This window comes from Bos indicus x Bos taurus, chromosome 22 (assembly GCF_003369695.1).
Source record: "Bos indicus x Bos taurus breed Angus x Brahman F1 hybrid chromosome 22, Bos_hybrid_MaternalHap_v2.0, whole genome shotgun sequence".
NCBI lineage: Eukaryota > Metazoa > Chordata > Mammalia > Artiodactyla > Bovidae > Bos > Bos indicus x Bos taurus.
In genome coordinates this window covers 12,747,323-12,764,709 of record NC_040097.1, presented here as the reverse complement: position 1 = coordinate 12,764,709, position 17,387 = coordinate 12,747,323, and the positions used below count along the sequence as shown (strand labels likewise).

The 17,387-nt window shown below is 49.7% G+C and overlaps 1 protein-coding gene across 1 annotated transcript in view; it reads left to right on the top strand.

Annotated features, from left to right (window-relative positions):
• The window catches only part of STIMATE (STIM activating enhancer), a 54,253-nt gene that overhangs the window by 27,396 nt on the left and 9,470 nt on the right, over positions 1-17,387 (top strand). Inside the window, exons 2-4 of the mRNA XM_027523228.1 lie at positions 8,277-8,325; positions 10,135-10,230; positions 13,527-13,648. Coding sequence (XP_027379029.1) covers positions 8,277-8,325; positions 10,135-10,230; positions 13,527-13,648 — 267 coding nt within the window. The remainder of the gene's footprint in view (positions 1-8,276; positions 8,326-10,134; positions 10,231-13,526; positions 13,649-17,387) is intronic.

Sequence of the window (17,387 nt, the reverse complement as noted above, 5' to 3'; positions counted from 1 at the left end):
GATTTCATGGCTGCAGTCACCATCTGCAGTGATTTTGGAGCTCAAAAAAATAGTTACTGTTTCCCCATCTATTTGCTATGACATGATGGGACCAGATGCCATGATCTTAGTTTTCTGAATGTTGAGCTTTAAGCCAACTTTTTCACTCTTCTCTTTTACTTTCATCAAGAGGCTTTTTAGTTCCTCTTCACTTTCTGCCATAAGGATGGTGTCATCTGCATATCTGAGGTTATTGATATTTCTCCCAGCAGTCTTGATTCCAGCTTGTGCTTCTTCCAGCTCAGCGTTTCTCATGATGTACTCTGCATATAAGTTAAAATAGCAGGGTGACGATATACAGCCTGGACATACTCCTTTCCTGATTTGGAACCAGTCTGTTGTCCCATGTCCAGTTCTAACTGTTGCTTCCTGACCTGCATACAGATTTCTCAAGAGGCAGGTCAGGTGGTCTGGTATTCCCATCTCTTTCAGAATTTTCCACAGTTTGTTGTGATCCACACAGCCAAAGGCTTTGGCATAGTCAGTAAAGCAGAAATAGATGTTTTTCTGAAACTCTCTTTTTCGATGATCCAGCGGATGTTGGCAATTTGATCTCTGGTTCCTCTGCCTTTTCTAAATCCAGCTTGAACATCTGGAATTTCACGGTTCACATACTGTTGAAGCCTGGCTTGGAGAATTTTGAGCATTACTTTGCTAGCGTGTGAGATGAATGCAATTGTGTAGTAGTTTGAGCATTCTTTGGCATTGTTTCATTTGGGATTGGAATGAAAACTGAACTTTTCCAGGCCTGTGGCCACTGCTGAGTTTTCCAAATTTGCTGGCATATTGAGTGCAGCACTTTCACAGCATCATCTTTTAGGATTTGAAATAGCTCAGCTGGAATTCCATTACCTCCACTAAACTGTCCTAGACTAGCACTTGGTCACTCAGCCACACCCAGCTGCAGGGGAGGCTGATAACGCAGTCTACATGCTAGCAAAGGGATTTCCTTAGAAAGAGAGGGTCCAGGGGGGTTGGGGGACTGGTAAACAGCAGACTTCCTCAGTGTCTTCCTGGACTTTTCTCCCTGCCCAGAAGACACTGAGTACATTTGGGGTTTTCACACCACTAAGGGGTGTTAAAGAGGCTCAGTTGTTGGGGTGATCTTTTATAATTTAGAGAAAGTCCAGACATACTTCTGGGCTCTTCCTTGACTGCTGGTGAGGGTGGATTTACTCACCCCACCCCCAGGGGTTTCTGTCCTTTGGGATTGGGGTCCTGGGCACTTAGAACCAGCAGTTGGTTTGAGGTTACTGAAGAGCCACCTGTCTCAGGTGGCTTGTATTTCACCCCGGCTCCACTGCTAAGGACCTGGTGATCTGGGACACATCACCTCTTCCCCCCACCATTTTCCTCACCCTTTATGCTGAGGGTGTTGGCCCCACCAGGACCCTTCTGGCTGTGACTCAGAGTTCAAACTGCCTAGTTTATTCAGCAATCCCCAGCTGGCACTGGTGGGCCTGCCTTGCTGCTGGGCTTGCTGTGGAGTTGGGGATGAGGCTGCTTGCTGTTTGTCCCAGTAAACAGTCGGTTACCTTTGACAGGAAGCCTGTGTCGCATGAGGCCCTAGGCCATGGTACAGTTTGAGAAATGAGGCCGTCAGAGGTGTCATCCTGGTCAGCAGCCTGTCACTGGGTAGAAGGCTCCAAAATTATGGATTTTTTTCCTGGCTTCAGGTCACTGGAAGGAGAGTGTTTGCCCCCAGGAAAGAACAAGAAAGCATGAGCTCACAGTCTCTGGAGCTCCCCCCACCCCAGAGGGTAGAAGCCTGCTCACAGAGGTCCAGGGTCTCACATAGGGACTGGTGATTTTGTGGTCCCAGTGAAGAGCCTGTGACTCTGATTTCCATAGCTTGTGACACGGCGCTGCCCAGGATGTCTTCTGTTGTATCACTTTGTGAAATGCCAGACCCTCGAGTGGTCACTTTGTGGTCTGTGATCACCTTCCAGCTTTAAGAGTATGACTTCAGTCATAAAAATACACACATTCCACACGTTTTATTTTGTAATTGAATTGCCTCAGTGGATTTTCCTGGCCAAGAGAAGCTCTCTGCCAAGAACCCTGCCCCGTTCATGAGCCTCTTTCTGTACTGTGTTCACAGCAAGGGGTGATTTTATACCCTCATCGTGCTGGTTTGGGAAGTACCATGAGATAAAGAGGGGCACAGGGAAATGCCACCTCCTGGGAACCATGTCTGCAGAAGCCCAGGTTGCCCCATTGTCGTTCAGCCTTGAACCCTGCTTTCTCTTCCCCTGCCAGTCAGGAGCCTCTTACTGCCCCTTACATGCCTCTCACTCTCCTTCACTCAGGCTGTGCCCGGCTTGGACCACACATCTCTCTTAAATTGTGTGGTTTAATTTCAAAATGGTTGTACTTTTTACTACTCGGTTTCTAAGTAGAGCTATAGCTGCTCTGTGGAAATTATTTCCCTTCCAATTCTTGTGGTTTGACTTTTAGTGCCACCTCATATGTCTTCCTGTGACATGAAACGCCCTGTATAGAATCCTAGCTCTCTTCCTGCACCCGGTGAGTCCTTGGAGCATCAGCTGGGCAAGGCTCCAAGGAGGGTGGGGAAAGGGGGTGCCTAGTCCGTGTCTTCTAGGTGCTGACTCAGAAAGCTGTGTGCGAAACCACATGACAGCATTACATGAGCAGTGACGAGGCTGCCTGTGTGAACAGGCAGAATCCCCTCACCCCTGCTGCCTTCCAGTTGTGTGGCACCAAAAGCATGAGACTTTAAAGCGTGACCACTGTGCCCTGGTCCTCTTAGGGGAGGGTGTGAGCTGAAACACAGAGCAGGTGGGCAGAGAGGCGGGCAGGTGGGAGTCTTGCCAGCCCCACTTGAGCATGCCTGGGAGCCCATGTGCCCTCATGAGTGCACCCTGCAGCCATGCTGGGGCTGCCTTCCAGTGACCACACTGTCAAAGCAAAAAGTTTCATAATACACAGTGCAGGCAGGGCTGTGGGGAAATGGGCACTTGTATGAGTTGCTGTAGCCTCTCTGGAGGGCAGTATGACAGAGTCAGTTGTACATAAGCTTTGACGCAACAAGTTCACCCCTAGGAGTGAACCCACACAGGCAGAGACAGCGCATGGCTTGGACATTCGCTGCAGTGGTGCTTGTAGAATAGACTCAGAGATGACACAGCCACGCCAGGGGATACCACATCACTTCTAATCTAAGAGATGGAGCCACGTGGACAGTAGGTGAAGCTCCAGGGTGCTTTTCAATGAGCACCGTGAGGATCTGACTCTATGAAGTCTGAGACCATCTGTCTCTCTCTTTAAAGAGACATCTGTCCATCTTCTACTCACCTAGCACGTCTTTGGAAGAACCCACAGGACCCAGGTGACAGGGGTTGGCCCTGAGAAGGGAAATGGAGTGGGATTTCAGATGGAAGGGAGTGTTTTGAAATCTGAATTTTTTTTAAGAAGTAAGGGGAATTCCACTCTTTCACTGCCAAGGCCCCAGGTTCAATCCCTGATTGGGGAACTAAGATCCAGCAAGCCATGCAGCATGGCCAAAAAAAGAAAGAGAAAAAGTTTAAAAATTGCTTTGTTAGTTTTCTAGGAATGCCGTAACAAATAATCACAAACTTCTTGGCTTAACATAACAGAAACTTATTGTCTCACAGTCCTAGAAGCCCAAAGTCCAGAATCAGTGTGTTGGCAGGACCACAACCCCCTCTAGGGGAGAATCCTTGCCTCTTCCACTTGTGGTGGCTTCCGAAGTTTCCAGGCTCCTGTCTTCACAAGACCATCTTCTCCTCTGTCATAAGAGTACTTGTAATCAGATTTAGGGCCCCCTGCATAATCCAGGATTATCTCTTCTCAAGATCTTTAACTTAATTATGGTTGCAAAGACCCTTTTTCCAAGTAAGGTCACATTCACAGATATTGAGGATCAACCTGGATCACAGCAGCCCCCCTTCAACTTTTTCCTTTTACGTAAAGTCACATGACTGGTAGCAGAGACAGGACTCACAGCCCATCTCTCTGGCTCTTGGCCCCTACTGCTTTTCTGGAGATGGGGCCCCATGCCTGTCTTCAGGATATGTGTGCTTAAAGGCAAGACAGCCTGCTTGGGAGCCCGTGAGGGCTCTGTGTCCTGATGGCCCCTTGTCTGTCAGCGCTCTCCACATCCTCACTCTCTTCTTTGTCGCACGAAGGTCTCTGTTAGGTGCTGCTCTGTCAACCTTGGGTTCCAACTCCAGTGTCACTTCTTATCAGGGGCTTGACCTACCCTTCAGGTTTGCCTGCTTCCCCTCCACTAGCCCTCCAGCCTCAGGGGATATTGGTGGATATGCTGGAAAGGATGAATTGCATGCTGCTTTGGCCTCTTGCTCCCTCTGAGTTTTCTCCATCCTGCAGGAGCACTAGGAATTGAGAAAAGATGGATTGTCCCAGGGCTGTCCCTGAGAAACTCTGTGGAGCTTCTGAGGGGGCAGCTGCCAGACCCCTGTGGGAGGCAGGTCTGTGTCCATGAGACTGGTTACCTTTCTCACCGTCCATCAGGGACTCAGAGGCAGTTCTTTGTCTCTTCCCTGTAGAGAAATGTGTCTCCCCAGTTTTCCATTTCTCACCACCCCCAAACCGAAACCAGAAGTGCAGTGGAACCATGTAAGTTCCCAGCTCTGGAGTCATCCTGGACTGTTTTCTTCCTCTCATGCCACCCCCACCCCGCACCCTGTCGGCTCAGTGTTGAAGATAAACAGCCAGGAGCCCACCGCCTCTCGTCCTCTCCTGCTACCAGCAGGCCATGCCACCACTGCCTCATCCTGGGTTCTCATAATGGTCTTTGCCTGCTCTCCCTGCTCAGCACAGCACAGCAGGGGCTAAGCCTGTTGAACTGTGGGCCACAGCCGTGCTGCCCTGCTCCTGCCCACTGGTCACTGTGGGCAGAGGGGAGCCTTCACCCTGGGAGACCTGACCTCGTGTCCTGTACTTCCTGCAGTCCCTGGCCTCAGCCCTCTGCCTGATGGCTCTTTCGCAGACACGGGTGATTCTCAGAGAGCGATGCTCACCTGCTGGGCCTCCTCAGCCGCACCTGCACACCCGCTTCAGAGGCCCTTTGCCTCTTTCCTGCTCTCTATTGTTGCTATCTGACATGCTGTGTGTTTACTCCTCTATCCCCACTAGAGTGTAAGGAAGATGGAAATTTTTATTTATTTCATCTCCTGCCAACCGGCCCTCTCACATGGCAGGCCCCTCAATAAAACAGGGATGGGTGAACGGGTTCTTCTGTTCTTGTCCAAATTAGATCTGCAGTAGCTTTCTTAATGTTTCTTCATTTACTTAAATATATCAGAGTCTAAAATATATGTATTTTAGACTCTGATATATTCTAGGGAAATGGGGTGGAGAGGGAGAGAGAGAAAGCAGGAGAATCTGAATGCACTGTACGTCCCACCGAGGGCGCTCCTGGGTGAGACTGTTCCTAGGCATGGCTGGCCTGCGTATACTCTTCCTCTCCCTTTTGTTGTCACAGAACCTAGCTATGAGTCACATCACTTTTCCCCATTTTGCTGCATTAATACAAGTCTGTGATAGGGTTGTCTTTTTTTTTTTTAATGAAAGCAGTATGAACATGGAAGAGTGTTAAGCCATTCAGAATGATATAAAAAGTCTACTCCCTGATCCATAATTCCTTTCATCAAAGGGAGCCCTTGTTAACAGTCACTTAACATTAACCCTAGGGGAAAAAAGCAACCCATGTGTTATATCAGCATAAATGTATATTTTTAAAACATGGATCTAAACAGAATCATGGTAGGCATACTCTTCTGTTATTTGTTAATATAATTTGTTATTCTTTCCATATTAATCCATGTAGACATACCTTGTTTCTAGCAACTGCCTGGTTTTGTGTCGTACTGTGATGTATATACTCGACCCCTTATTGATGGTGTTGGCTTCTTCCTGGGTTTTTGTTACGGCAGTATTTCAGTGAAGACCTATGCATCTTGGCACATGCTGCAGTAAGACTTGTACAGCACGTACCTGGCCAAGCACTGCAGGTTAAGGGACTGTGGGCATCAACAGTTTTGGTAGTTAATGCCAGATTGCCATCTGAATGCAGGCACTGGTTCATTCTTCTAGAGTGTGTTTTCCTCCCAACTTTTTATTTCAGAAAATGTTAGACTCATGGAAAACATCTAACGATTTCATGAGTACCGAAGTGTCCTTCCTCTAGGTTTACCAGTTACTGTGTTGCCCTATGTGTTGGTGTTCTAAGACTGCCAGAACAAACTACCACAGAATGGGCGCATTAAACAACAAACATTTTTTCTTCACAGTTCTGGAGGGTGAAAGTTCAGGCCAAGATGTTGGCCAGCTTCGTTTCTCCTGAGGCCTCTCTCCTTGGCTTGAAGGTGGCCGTCTTCTCACCGTGTCCTCTCACGGTCACCTGTCAGTCTGTGCGTGTCCATATCTCCTTTCCTTCTAAGGATACCAGACATGGTGGATTAGGGCCCACCCATGTGACCTCGTCTTACCTTTATTATCTCTTTTAAGGTCCCATCTGCAAATAGTCACATTCTGGGGTTCTGGAGGTTAGGACTTCTTCACAAGAATTGGGCATGTGAGAGGAGGAATACAGTTTGGCCCATAACATGGTATTTGCTTCTCTTTATTTTTTTTTTCCCCTCTTTATTTTTTATATATCATATTAATAGAATTACAAATACTTACTATAGAATCATCACTTACATTTGTTTTATTTATCATATATAATTATAATGTAGGGCTTCCACATTATAAATTATACCATTTATAATGTATCTATTATATATAATTAATATATATAACATAATTTCCCCCTAAACCACTTGAAGGTAAATTGCACCCATTCTGGTACTTCAGCATATGTCTCCCAAGAATGAGGGTGTTCTCTTTTGTTGTTTTAACATCCCTTATTTTATGCTATTAGGGACCGATTCCCCTGAGGAGCCAAGCAAATGAGCAGGAGGTACCCCAGCCCTGCCTGTGGGCCTTCCCTCTAGACAGCTTGTCCTGGCCCAGCTCCGTCCACCTCTCTTTCCTGAGCCCCCAGCCCTTCAGTGAGCCAGGAGGTTGCTCACAGAACCTCTGGGCCTCCCTCAAACTCCAGATTTTGTGGCCTTGTTGATGTTTTAGATCTGAGATGTGTCAGTGGGGTGACAGAGCTCCTCACAATTTCACTTGCTTTTTGGTCTATCAAAATGTCTTTAAAAACACCAGAAGTTTCTTTTATGTGGATAGGTAATCCTTGCTTTGCAGACTGGGGGCTGGCTGTATTTATTTAGAGAAGTAGGGCTTATTGATTCGGCACCGGTTTCTCCCTCGCTGCCTCCTTCCTCTTCGTGCATCCTCATTGCAGTTTGGGACTCTGCCAGAAGTCGATTCTTGCCTGCTACCATCGTGTCTATTTCTTCCTCAGTACTTTGTATAGGAAAACCCCACACACATGGCACTTGCATTGTTTGTTTTAGTAGAGTCATTGTGGAAATAGTCTGCCTGAGGCTTCAGCGGAGGACAGGACACTTAGAACATTTTTGCTTCCGTCTGTATAAGCGGTTGTGTTTGCAGACCCGCCTGAGGTCAAGATGTCAGTCTGGGGAGCCCTTTGTCATCCATCGTGGTCAGGCTGTTGGTGAATGAGCACACCACCCCCACTGTCCTGGGCTGGGAGGGCCCCTGCCTATTGCCTGGGGCTTTGCTTTGTCCATCCTGCCCTCGGAAACCCACCATCTACACCATTCAGAGGTGGTTTTCCACCTCTGTGTCTTTCTGTGTCTATGCCTCTGTTTAGCTCTCTCCCTTAGGTTTTCCTTTCCTCAGAACTCATTCCAAGCTCCATGGCCTGGCACTGAGGACCCTCCCCTCTCTAGCTCCTGCTCAGCCTGTCTTCCTGGTTACCTGCTGTATTAAAGTGTTAATCACTCAGTCGTGACTCCTTTTGATCCCACGGACTATAGTCTGTCAGGCTTCTCTGTCCGTGGAATCCTCCAGGCAAGAATACTGGAGTAGGTTGCCATTCCCTTCTCCACTGGATATTCCTGACCCAGGGTTCGAACCCATGTCTGCTGCATTGCAGGCAGATTCTTTACCATCTGAGCCACCAGGGAAGCCTGAGCAAGTACCCTGACTCAGTGGTGTGAACACTGAGTGTGCTGAGGATCCCCAGCTTATTAAATGCACTTTGCTTCCTTATCACTGTGGCAAGCTACTGATTATCTGCTCTTTTTTTTTTCCTTTAGTCAAACGCTTCAGAGAACCAAAGCATGAAAGACGACCATGGAGGATATGGTGGGTATTTAAATATTAACTCATTCCTAGAATACTTTTGACTATTTTGAGTTTTTTTGAGGGAGGGGGCGTGGAATGTGACCAGTTATACGTAGCATAAAGTGTTGAAATCCATTAGTCCGGTTTATCGTCATGAGTTGTGTATAATATGATAGTACTTTTGTTTCTCCAGGTAAGTGTTGAGCCCACGATAGGGTTAGTGACAGCCAGATGGTGGTGCTTCTGTCATCACTCTGCTGTCCAGTTTTAGGAAATGGAAGATGACACAGATGTGTCCGTCCACACTGCAGGCTTTGTTAGTTACTTCTTCCTGTCGACGGACTATGTTAAATCCTTGAATTCTCTATGTGTAAGCAAAAAAGTAATCTAAACGTGGAGATGAGTCAAATGTACAGTGTACATACTCCTCGCATCAAAACTATAGTCTTTCTTAGTCCTAGGATGACTTTGTGGCAGCAGTTTTTCCTTCTAAATATGCTGGTGAGATACTCAGACATAGCCTCCAAAGACAAAGCTCCAAAAAAACTAAATTCCTCACAAGGCAACAGGCAGCTCCTCAGGACAACATGATGCCCTCAAGAAGCTGTCGTTCTTGCACCTATCCTAACCATAGCAACTTTCCCTCCGAAGGAAACTTGTGAGAAATCTCTATGGTGAAGGCCCTTTAATAACATTTTAGCCGTACTCTTGATTGATCTTCAATACATTGTTTCTGAATGTTGATAATCTTCTCTCAAGTCTTGAGTATTTATCTTGGGCAGGGGGCCTGGGGGAACCTGGAGCTGAGTTTTCCACATGGTCCCCTTTGGCAGCTCCTACTTTACCATGATTTTAGGAAATGGTTTTCAAGCCTCAGTAGCAGGGTTGGTCTGGATAATCTCTAAGGTCCATTCCAGCCTTGAGTCCCATGCCCATCATCCCATCAGTGGCCTGCCCAGTTCTGAAGGCCCAGCCTGGAAGGCCAAGAGAAGCGGCCGCAATCCAGAGGTCCCTCAGCCATGGACTGCAAGTGGTCTCCAAGTGCTCATGGTTGAAGAGAGACTGAGGGCCCATGTTGTCTCCACCGTGCTCCTGCCATGTGTCCCAGAGACTACAGAACTTGTTTTTTCTTTTCTAAAACTCCTCTCCTCTAGCCCGGGATTGGCAAGTTATAGCCCACAGCCTCAACCTGGCCACTGTCTGTCTCCACAAGTAAAATGTCAGTGGGGTGCTAGTGACCCTGGCTGCCCTTGCGCTGCAGCAGCAGAGTGCGTAGTCATGCAGAGTACGATGACTCTCACAGCCTAAAATATCTATCCTCAGACCCTTCACAGGAACACATGTCCACCTGGGTCCCACCCATTGTTTAAGCTGCAGCATCTGAAGGTGGCTCAGGGTTCTGGCAGCAATGCGGATTCATCCAAGTCTTGTTAAGCTCACATGTCATTGAGTTTGTGCATGAAATCAGTTGGGGGCTCTTTAAAGTAGAAGCACCTTGGACCTCATCCAAAGCTGTGATCGAGCATTTTGTTTTGAAGTAACAAAAATGAAAAGATAGAGACACATATTTTAAATGTGTTTTGTGTGTTTAAATCTGTTATCAGTCAGCGGCCTTTCAGGGCTGCACTGATACTGGTGGTTTTGAAAGACAGCTGAAAGGCCAAGCCCTAGTTAGTACTAGTGCCCCCAGAGGAGGGGACTAGTCATTGGAAGGAAGGTTGGGGTCTCCCCAGCAGCTTTGTTTGTCTTATTTCAGAGTTAACGTTTCCCCCAAATTGGATATTACCCTCATGTCAGAGTGATAACAAGTGCTGATTCTGTTTTGTACAGGTTTTTAGACACTTCCAAACAAGCCATAGGAATGCTGTTCATCCATTTTGCAAATGTATACCTAGCAGATCTCAACGAAGAGGACCCTTGTTCACTGTAAGTGGACTGTATTTGAGTATGAACATCGCCTGGCCCTCCATGCCTTTCCGTCTGCTGCCGGTCATGTTCCCTCTGGCTTGGGGAGAGGGCAACTCTCCTTCATCCCCTGTTCCCCTCTGAGAGATCATTGTGTGCATGCTGGGTGTTAGGGTTTTGCCCAGTGATGGTGGCCCTGTGCACTGGCTTTCTGCTTATCAACCTAAGTTCTGTCCCTTGGCCTTCTAGTGCCCTCATGTCTCCCAATTTCCAAGCAGCCCTTGCACAGCAGCTTGGAAGGAGTGACTGTGCTGAGACATGACACACAGGGGCTTCTCTGTCATGTCAGCCACTCGGGGTCAGAGCCTTTGTTGACCACCATTGACCTCACTGACCTGAAGACCATGAGTGGTTCTGCCTCGTCAGTGCAGTCAATGTGCCTTCCACACAACCCCCAGAGTTGTCTGCCTGAAGCCCCAGTTGGGCCACGTCACCTGACCTCTTTGCTAACAACACTCAAACAGTGCTATGGAATGGAAAAGGTCGCTCCCCTGCCTTATCCTGGCTCCATCTGCTGCCTTTCTTGCTCAGACTTGGTGCGCCAGCCATGCTGGTCTGCTCCTGGTGGTCCTCAAGCCCACCAGCTGTCTCCTTCCTCTGTGCCTTTGCTTGCACTGCCCTCTGCCTGGAATGCCCCCCAGCCCTGCCCTGCCGTGCCTCTGAGGAAGAGCAGGCTGGAGGGCTGGTGAGTCCCTTGCCAAAAGATTTAGCATATATTTAAGACCATCTTGACTAGAAGATTCCTTTAAGCTTCTCTTGTTTGGTGACAGTATGCAATTCTGAGATTTAGTCCAAGTCCAGGCTCAGAAGGAAGTTGTAAAGTCTTCCCTCCCCAGGGTTTTTCCTGAAGACCTGTATAGGTTCTCATCTGTTTGGGTGTAGTCCCAAAGCAGGGGACTGGAAGGGGGATCATCTGTAGGGGAGTTAGTTAGGAAAAGGCCTGGTCCTTTCAGTCCCCGAGCCCAGCAGCAAGCTTGTGTCATCCTCTGGTAAACCATCTTGGTTGGCTGAGATACACTGAGAGCCAGCTGCTCACCCTGGAGGCCTTGGGGTGAGGAACCCTATCTCCTGGTCCCACTGTGGTCATTGTGGGTCGTTGACAAACTGAATCACAGCCAGGATGGAGAAGGGGATGTTAGCTGCTGACAAATCTCAGGTGCTCAGCCAGAGGAGGAGAGGCCCAAAATGGAGTTAGGTGTTGTGGAAAGAGCCCTTGGCTGGGAAGCCACACTGTCGAAAGGAGCTCAACTTCTCTGTTTCTTCATCCAGATCCCCAGGATCAGTGCGAAGGTTTCATGAGGTGATGGGTACAGGCACCATTGTAAGCCACTGGGGCACTTATCAATCAGAGGATATTGTCGTTAGAGCTTAGGAAAGATGTGGAGCTCCAGCAGTTGCTCGAGGAGCTGTTGGGGAGAGACTGGGCAGGCAGAGCAGGAGAGCACGCACCTGGCCTGTGGAAGAGTGAGTGCCAGAGTGGGATCTGTTCCAGTCCCACCATTCTTGCTTTGCCCTGTGACTCTTCATAGATGGGGGAAGAGTTGGGCTGGACCTCGGCCATCTTGGGTTTTTGCATATCTACAAGGGAAACCAGTCAGTTCAGGGAGAGGAGAACTTAAAAACAAAGGAGGACGAGGCTCCCGATGGCAACAAGGGTTCCCTGTGCTGGGGGTACTGTTCTGGGTGGGAGTTTGGTCCTTGTGATATCTCAGGGGCTAGGATTCTAACAGACATCTGTGTAACACCTACTATGTGGCAGACTCTGTTCACCTATATTGACTCATTGGATCCTCATAACAGCCCTGCAATATGGATATTTTGATTATCCTCAGTTTACAGTTAGAGAATTGAAGCAGAGAGATTTTTATAACTTAATCGAGTTCACACAGCTCAAGGGTGATGGAGTGGGAATTTGAACCCAGCCAGTCTGGTCTGAGGTCCACAGGATACCCTGTTGGCTGCCAGTCTCGCCTGTGTTGAGGGGAGGGTCTAGAGCTTCCTGTCTGTGTTCCCAAGGTCTGGTACACAGTAGGCTGGAATCAGTGTTGGTGAGGGAATGAATGAAATAATACATACATCTGTGTCAAGTACTCTTAATATTTTCAGGATGGGTCCCAGATGTCAGAACCGCTTGAAACCAGTGTGGTCTAAGCATGAGGGCAGCGTTAGCCTAGGGCCAGAGCTCAGTGTGACCTTGGACAAACTGCTTGGGAAGCAGTCAATATGCCGTCTCTAGTCTCTGGTCTGAGAGTGACCCCTTGTGATTTTAAAGAGGAAAGGCAGGCAGGAGGAAAAGGCTGTTGTCCCCTCCCTCTGGTTTTCCCGCCGCCCCAGGGCACTGGTTCCAATGTGCTCCCTTGGGTTTCAGAGTACTGCATGTGTTATTGAGGCCAGGCCTTGGGGCAGGGGCGTGGGGCTGCCTAAGTATCTCAAGCCTCTCAACTTGGAAATGCCGCAGTTAGTCTGTAGTATCTGCAGCTTCTCTGGGGGTTTCCAAGCTATGTGGCATCCAGGAGGGCACCTGACGCCATGACTGCTTGTCTCCTGCTCTGTCTAGAGAGCTGGGGCCTGTGTTCGGGGCCCTCAGGGGAGGGCTAGTGGGCAAGGGGCCAAGTGAGGGAAGAGGTGTGTGTCGGACAGATAGAAGCAGAGCCCACAAGAACAAGAGGTCAGGGTGGGCGTGGTCTTCTGACCTCCTCTGCTTCCTGCATCATCTTGCCCTTTCCGTAGGTGTTCGCTAGGGCTTGCCTCCGTGGCAGGCCCTGAAGCATAGGGATGAGCGAGGGCACATGGCCTTGACCTTTCTGGTCTGAGAAACCCTAGAGGCCATTTCCTACCCTGCTCTGTGCAGCAGCTCTGTCTCAGGGCCTTGGGAGGGCTGGGCCTTCACTGAGTGAGCAGTCATGGAACAAACTATTTTTATCAATTAAGTTCTATTTTCCTACCAGCCTCGTGGCTGCTCCCAGTCACTCTCTCCCAGTCTCTGTTTGGCAGGAATACTTGAGGTCTTTTGAGTCTCTTATCACTCTCCCACCTTCCTTGAGCAGGGCACTGTCCTAGGGTGGGAGGCCTTCCTGGGCTCCCTGAAGTGACCCCTACAGCCTCCCCCGCATGGAGGCTCCCCCTCCCAGAGCAGGGCCAGACAAGCCCGGGTCCCCAGCCTTGACCTTGACCCAGGAAGCACATGAGGCCTGGCTCCCTGGTGGCTGCTCCCCAGGTGGTGCTTCCTGATGGTGCGCCGTGTCCTCTCCTCACAGGTACCTCATCAACTTCCTCCTGGATGCCACCGTGGGCATGCTCCTCATCTACGTGGGTGTGCGCGCTGTCAGCGTCCTGGTGGAATGGCAGCAGTGGGAGTCCCTGCGTTTTGGCGAATACGGTAATGTAGCACGGACACCGGACGGGGGTGTAGAGGGGTCGTCCTGGAGGGGCTCTGCTCCTTACCCTGTACAGCCCTCCAGGCCGCTGGGTTGGAGAAGGTTCAGGAGTGGTGGCTGTGTCCTCTGTGTGGTGGAAAGGCTGGTTCTGGAGCCTGAGCTCCATCCTCCTATGTGAGGCAGGTGGGTGGGTGCCTGCTTCACTGCCAAGTCCCCAGCCTTGCTGGCAGGAGCCATAGGGTTCACCCTCAAGACAGGGAGGGGGCAGGGCCTTCCTCCAGCAGAGGGCACCAGCAGCCCTACCTGTGGGGCTGTAAGGCCACCTTTCTCCGCCATGCTTCCCACCGGCCTGCCTTGCTGGAGAGACAGGGGTGGCTCTCAGTTTGGGAGCTGCTCTTTTTTCTGCTACATGTCCATACTTGTCCTGTCACTGGGCCATTCCACTACTGGAGCTCACAAGGTCAGGACTGGAGTGTCTATCCCCAACCCCAGGGCCAATTCACCTTGCCATCACCTGACCGTGGGCTGGCCCCCGACCTGGTATCCCGCAGGTACAGTCACCAGGGACAGTAGGGGCATCCTCCCTCACAGAGACAGCCTAGAACAGGTGGCCTGTGGATACTGGCACAGTGTTGACCCACTCCATCTTGTCAGACCGTGGGGATACAGTGTTGGTAGGAAGCTGCCCTCATGCTGGCTCCAAGTGCACATGGGGTACCTTTTACTTACTACCCCCAGAGAAAGAGCTGGATGTGGCCTCAGGGGCTGCTGGTAAGAGGGGCTTCTTTGATCCTTGCCCTGCTCTGGGGATCCACCTCTCTCCCACCTTCACAGGGGGCCCTGCTGTCTGTGGCCAGGAGCTCCCATTCATGGGCACGGCATCAGTGGAGCCTTTGTCATGAGGGGCACATGGGCCAAGATGGGGAGGACCCACAAGAGACTGGCGTTTAAAGGGAGAGCCAGTTCGTGGAGCTGGCCGTGAGTGCCTGGGGTATTTCTAGAAATCTTAAGTAATTGTTTGTCTCCATTGACGGGAGGTGAGCTCAGGGGAGGGCTTTTCTTAGCCTTGTTACTTGACGCCTGATGAGTCACTGACTTAAGATAGTGTCCGACACACAGCGGGTGCCCCTGTGGCTCGGGGTCTTCCCTGTGGAGAAGCTCCAAGTCATTGATTCCTTAGAATGGAGGACAGAAGTGGACCACGCGCACATGGACCAAAGTGGCATCATCCTCATTTATAGGATGGGCACCCACAGGGGTTGAGTGACGCTCACCCAGGCAGTGCACAGCTTGGAGGGCCTCTTGGCTGCTACACGGGGATACCCGATCTTCCCACCAGCTCCAGGAACAGTGCTCTGCTGATCGTCTCTGCTGTTAAGATCCCTCCTGGAAGCCAGGACTCTCAAGTCAGCTGTAGCTGAGCGGCGCTAGGGAGAGCTGCTCATACCCAGTCATGCTGCTCAGTGGCCTGGGAGTAGACACCAGGCCAGGTCCCGACACGGGGGCCATTATGGTTGCACCTGTTCCCAGTGTGTTCTGTTTGCATCCCTAAGAGAGATGGAAAGAAGGTGGCAGTGGTTGTTTGAGCCTCTTGTTTCTGTGCCACCTTCCTCTACCCACATGCCCAACCCCTGCCCTTGGGTCATCCCACCCCCTGCGCCTTTGGGAACCGGAGTCCTCAAGCCAGGGTGTTTCCAGGTGAAGCTGCCATTTATTGAGGAGCATCTGGGTCCTCCCTGCCCAGGCAGAGGAAGGATAGTGGCTATTCTCAGTTACCTGGTTCCTGTTGTTATTGTTTTCTTTTGCTGCTGTAACAAATTACTGCAAAATTATTGGCTTCAGTTCAGTTCAGTCACTCAGTCGTGTCCGACTCTTTGCGACCCCATGAATCACAGCACGCCAGGCCTCCCTGTCCATCACCAACTCCTGGAGTTCACTTAGACTCACGTCCATCGAGTCAGTGATGCCATCCAGCCATCTCATCCTCTGTCGTCCCCTTCTCCTCCTGCCCCCAATCCCTCCCAGCATCAGAGTCTTTTCCAATGAGTCAAGTCTTCGCATGAGGTGGCCAAAGTACTGGAGTTTCAGCTTTAGCATGTTTTCTTTTGCTGCTATAACAAATTACTACAAAATTATTGGCATAAAACAGCACAAATGTATTATTTTACAGTCTGTAGTGGAGAAGTCTGACAAAGGGTCTCATGGACTAAAGCCAGATTGTCAGCAGGACTAGTTCCTTCTGGAGTCTGTACAAGGAGAACCCATTTCCTGGCCTTATCCAGATTCTGGACAGTGACTGTATTTCTTAGCTTGTAGCCCCTTCATTCATTTTCAGGGCCAGTAACCACAGGTTGAGTGCTTCCAAGTGGCACAGTGGTAAAGAATCCTCCTGCAATGCAGGAGACCTGAGTTCGATAACTGGATCAGGAAGATCCCCTGGAGTAGGAAATGGTAACCCACTCCAGTATTCTTACCTGGAAAATCCCATGGACAGAGGACACTGGCTGGCTAGAGTCCATGGGGTCACAAAGAGTTGGACACGACTGAGCAACTGATCATACATACACACAACTGCTGGTTGAGTTCTTCTCATATTATATCTCTCTGGCCTTTCACACCTTCTCCACTCTTAAGTGCCCTTGTGATTACTGGGCCACCTGGATAGGCCAGGATGCTCTCCCCATCTTAGGTTAGCCACTGTTATTGCACTTGCAGCCTCAACTCCCCTCTGCACAGTAGTTGCATAGTCTCAGGTTCTGGGGGTTAGGGTGTGGACATTATTCTCCCTACTGTACCTGTTAACTGGCCTGTCCACTTGAGGCAGTAGTTCCAAGTAGGGCTCAGAGCTCTCTTCTTAGGCTAGTGAAGGAGAGGGGCTTGTTTTCTGGGTATTCCTGTGGTCCCTAGAAAAGAAGGTGAACTTACTAAGAAAAACATGGGATGTGGGGAATAGACCACGCAGCCCTGAGGGATAAGGCAAGGTACAGGGAGAGGTGGTGTCCGCAGTCTGAAGACTAGGCTGCTCTTCCCTAGACAGAATTCCTGGAAGCGGTCTGTGTCTCTCAGGCACCTGTTGCTTGGGCTTTGCTACCAGCCTCTGTCCCAGTCCTCCCTCTGGAAGCCTCTCTACATACAGATGAGTTCCATCCTTTTGGTCCCGTTCCCATGATTTATCCTGAGGAAATAATCTAGCAAAAACACCCAAGTACCTGAGGGTGTCCAGTGTGGTAATAAAAAGCAGGGCACATGAGAATGCCTGGCTTGTCTCTCCTTGAAAGATGAGGCTGTGGGGAATGCCAGAAAGACTCTCAGATAAAACAAATCAGAAAAACCAGCGCGTGTGCTGGTGGTTATGTGGCTATGTGCTGGATGCTCAGGGGACATGGTCTGTGACAGTGGGGTCACATGTGACTTTTCTTTTTTTGCTTTAAAACTTTCTTATTCAAGCATCTACATTGAAGAAAAAAAAGGCAGCTGCAGCTAAGGGGGGTGACTCTGAAACTCAGCAGTGAAATTCAGGGTGTAGTGTGAGGACAACAGGAGGAAAAGCATTTTCTTCTTCTGTTGCCATTAAGACTTAGAGCAAATGGGGTGAGCATGATGCAAGCAGATTTTTGTTTGATATTAAATTTGTTGCCACTTGTCTTGTTGACTTTTAAACACACTAGTCTCACTTCATTCGTCTGTCCTACCAGTGCTCTGTCTGACCGTCCCCTATTTCATTGAACAGTTTTTAGCCAA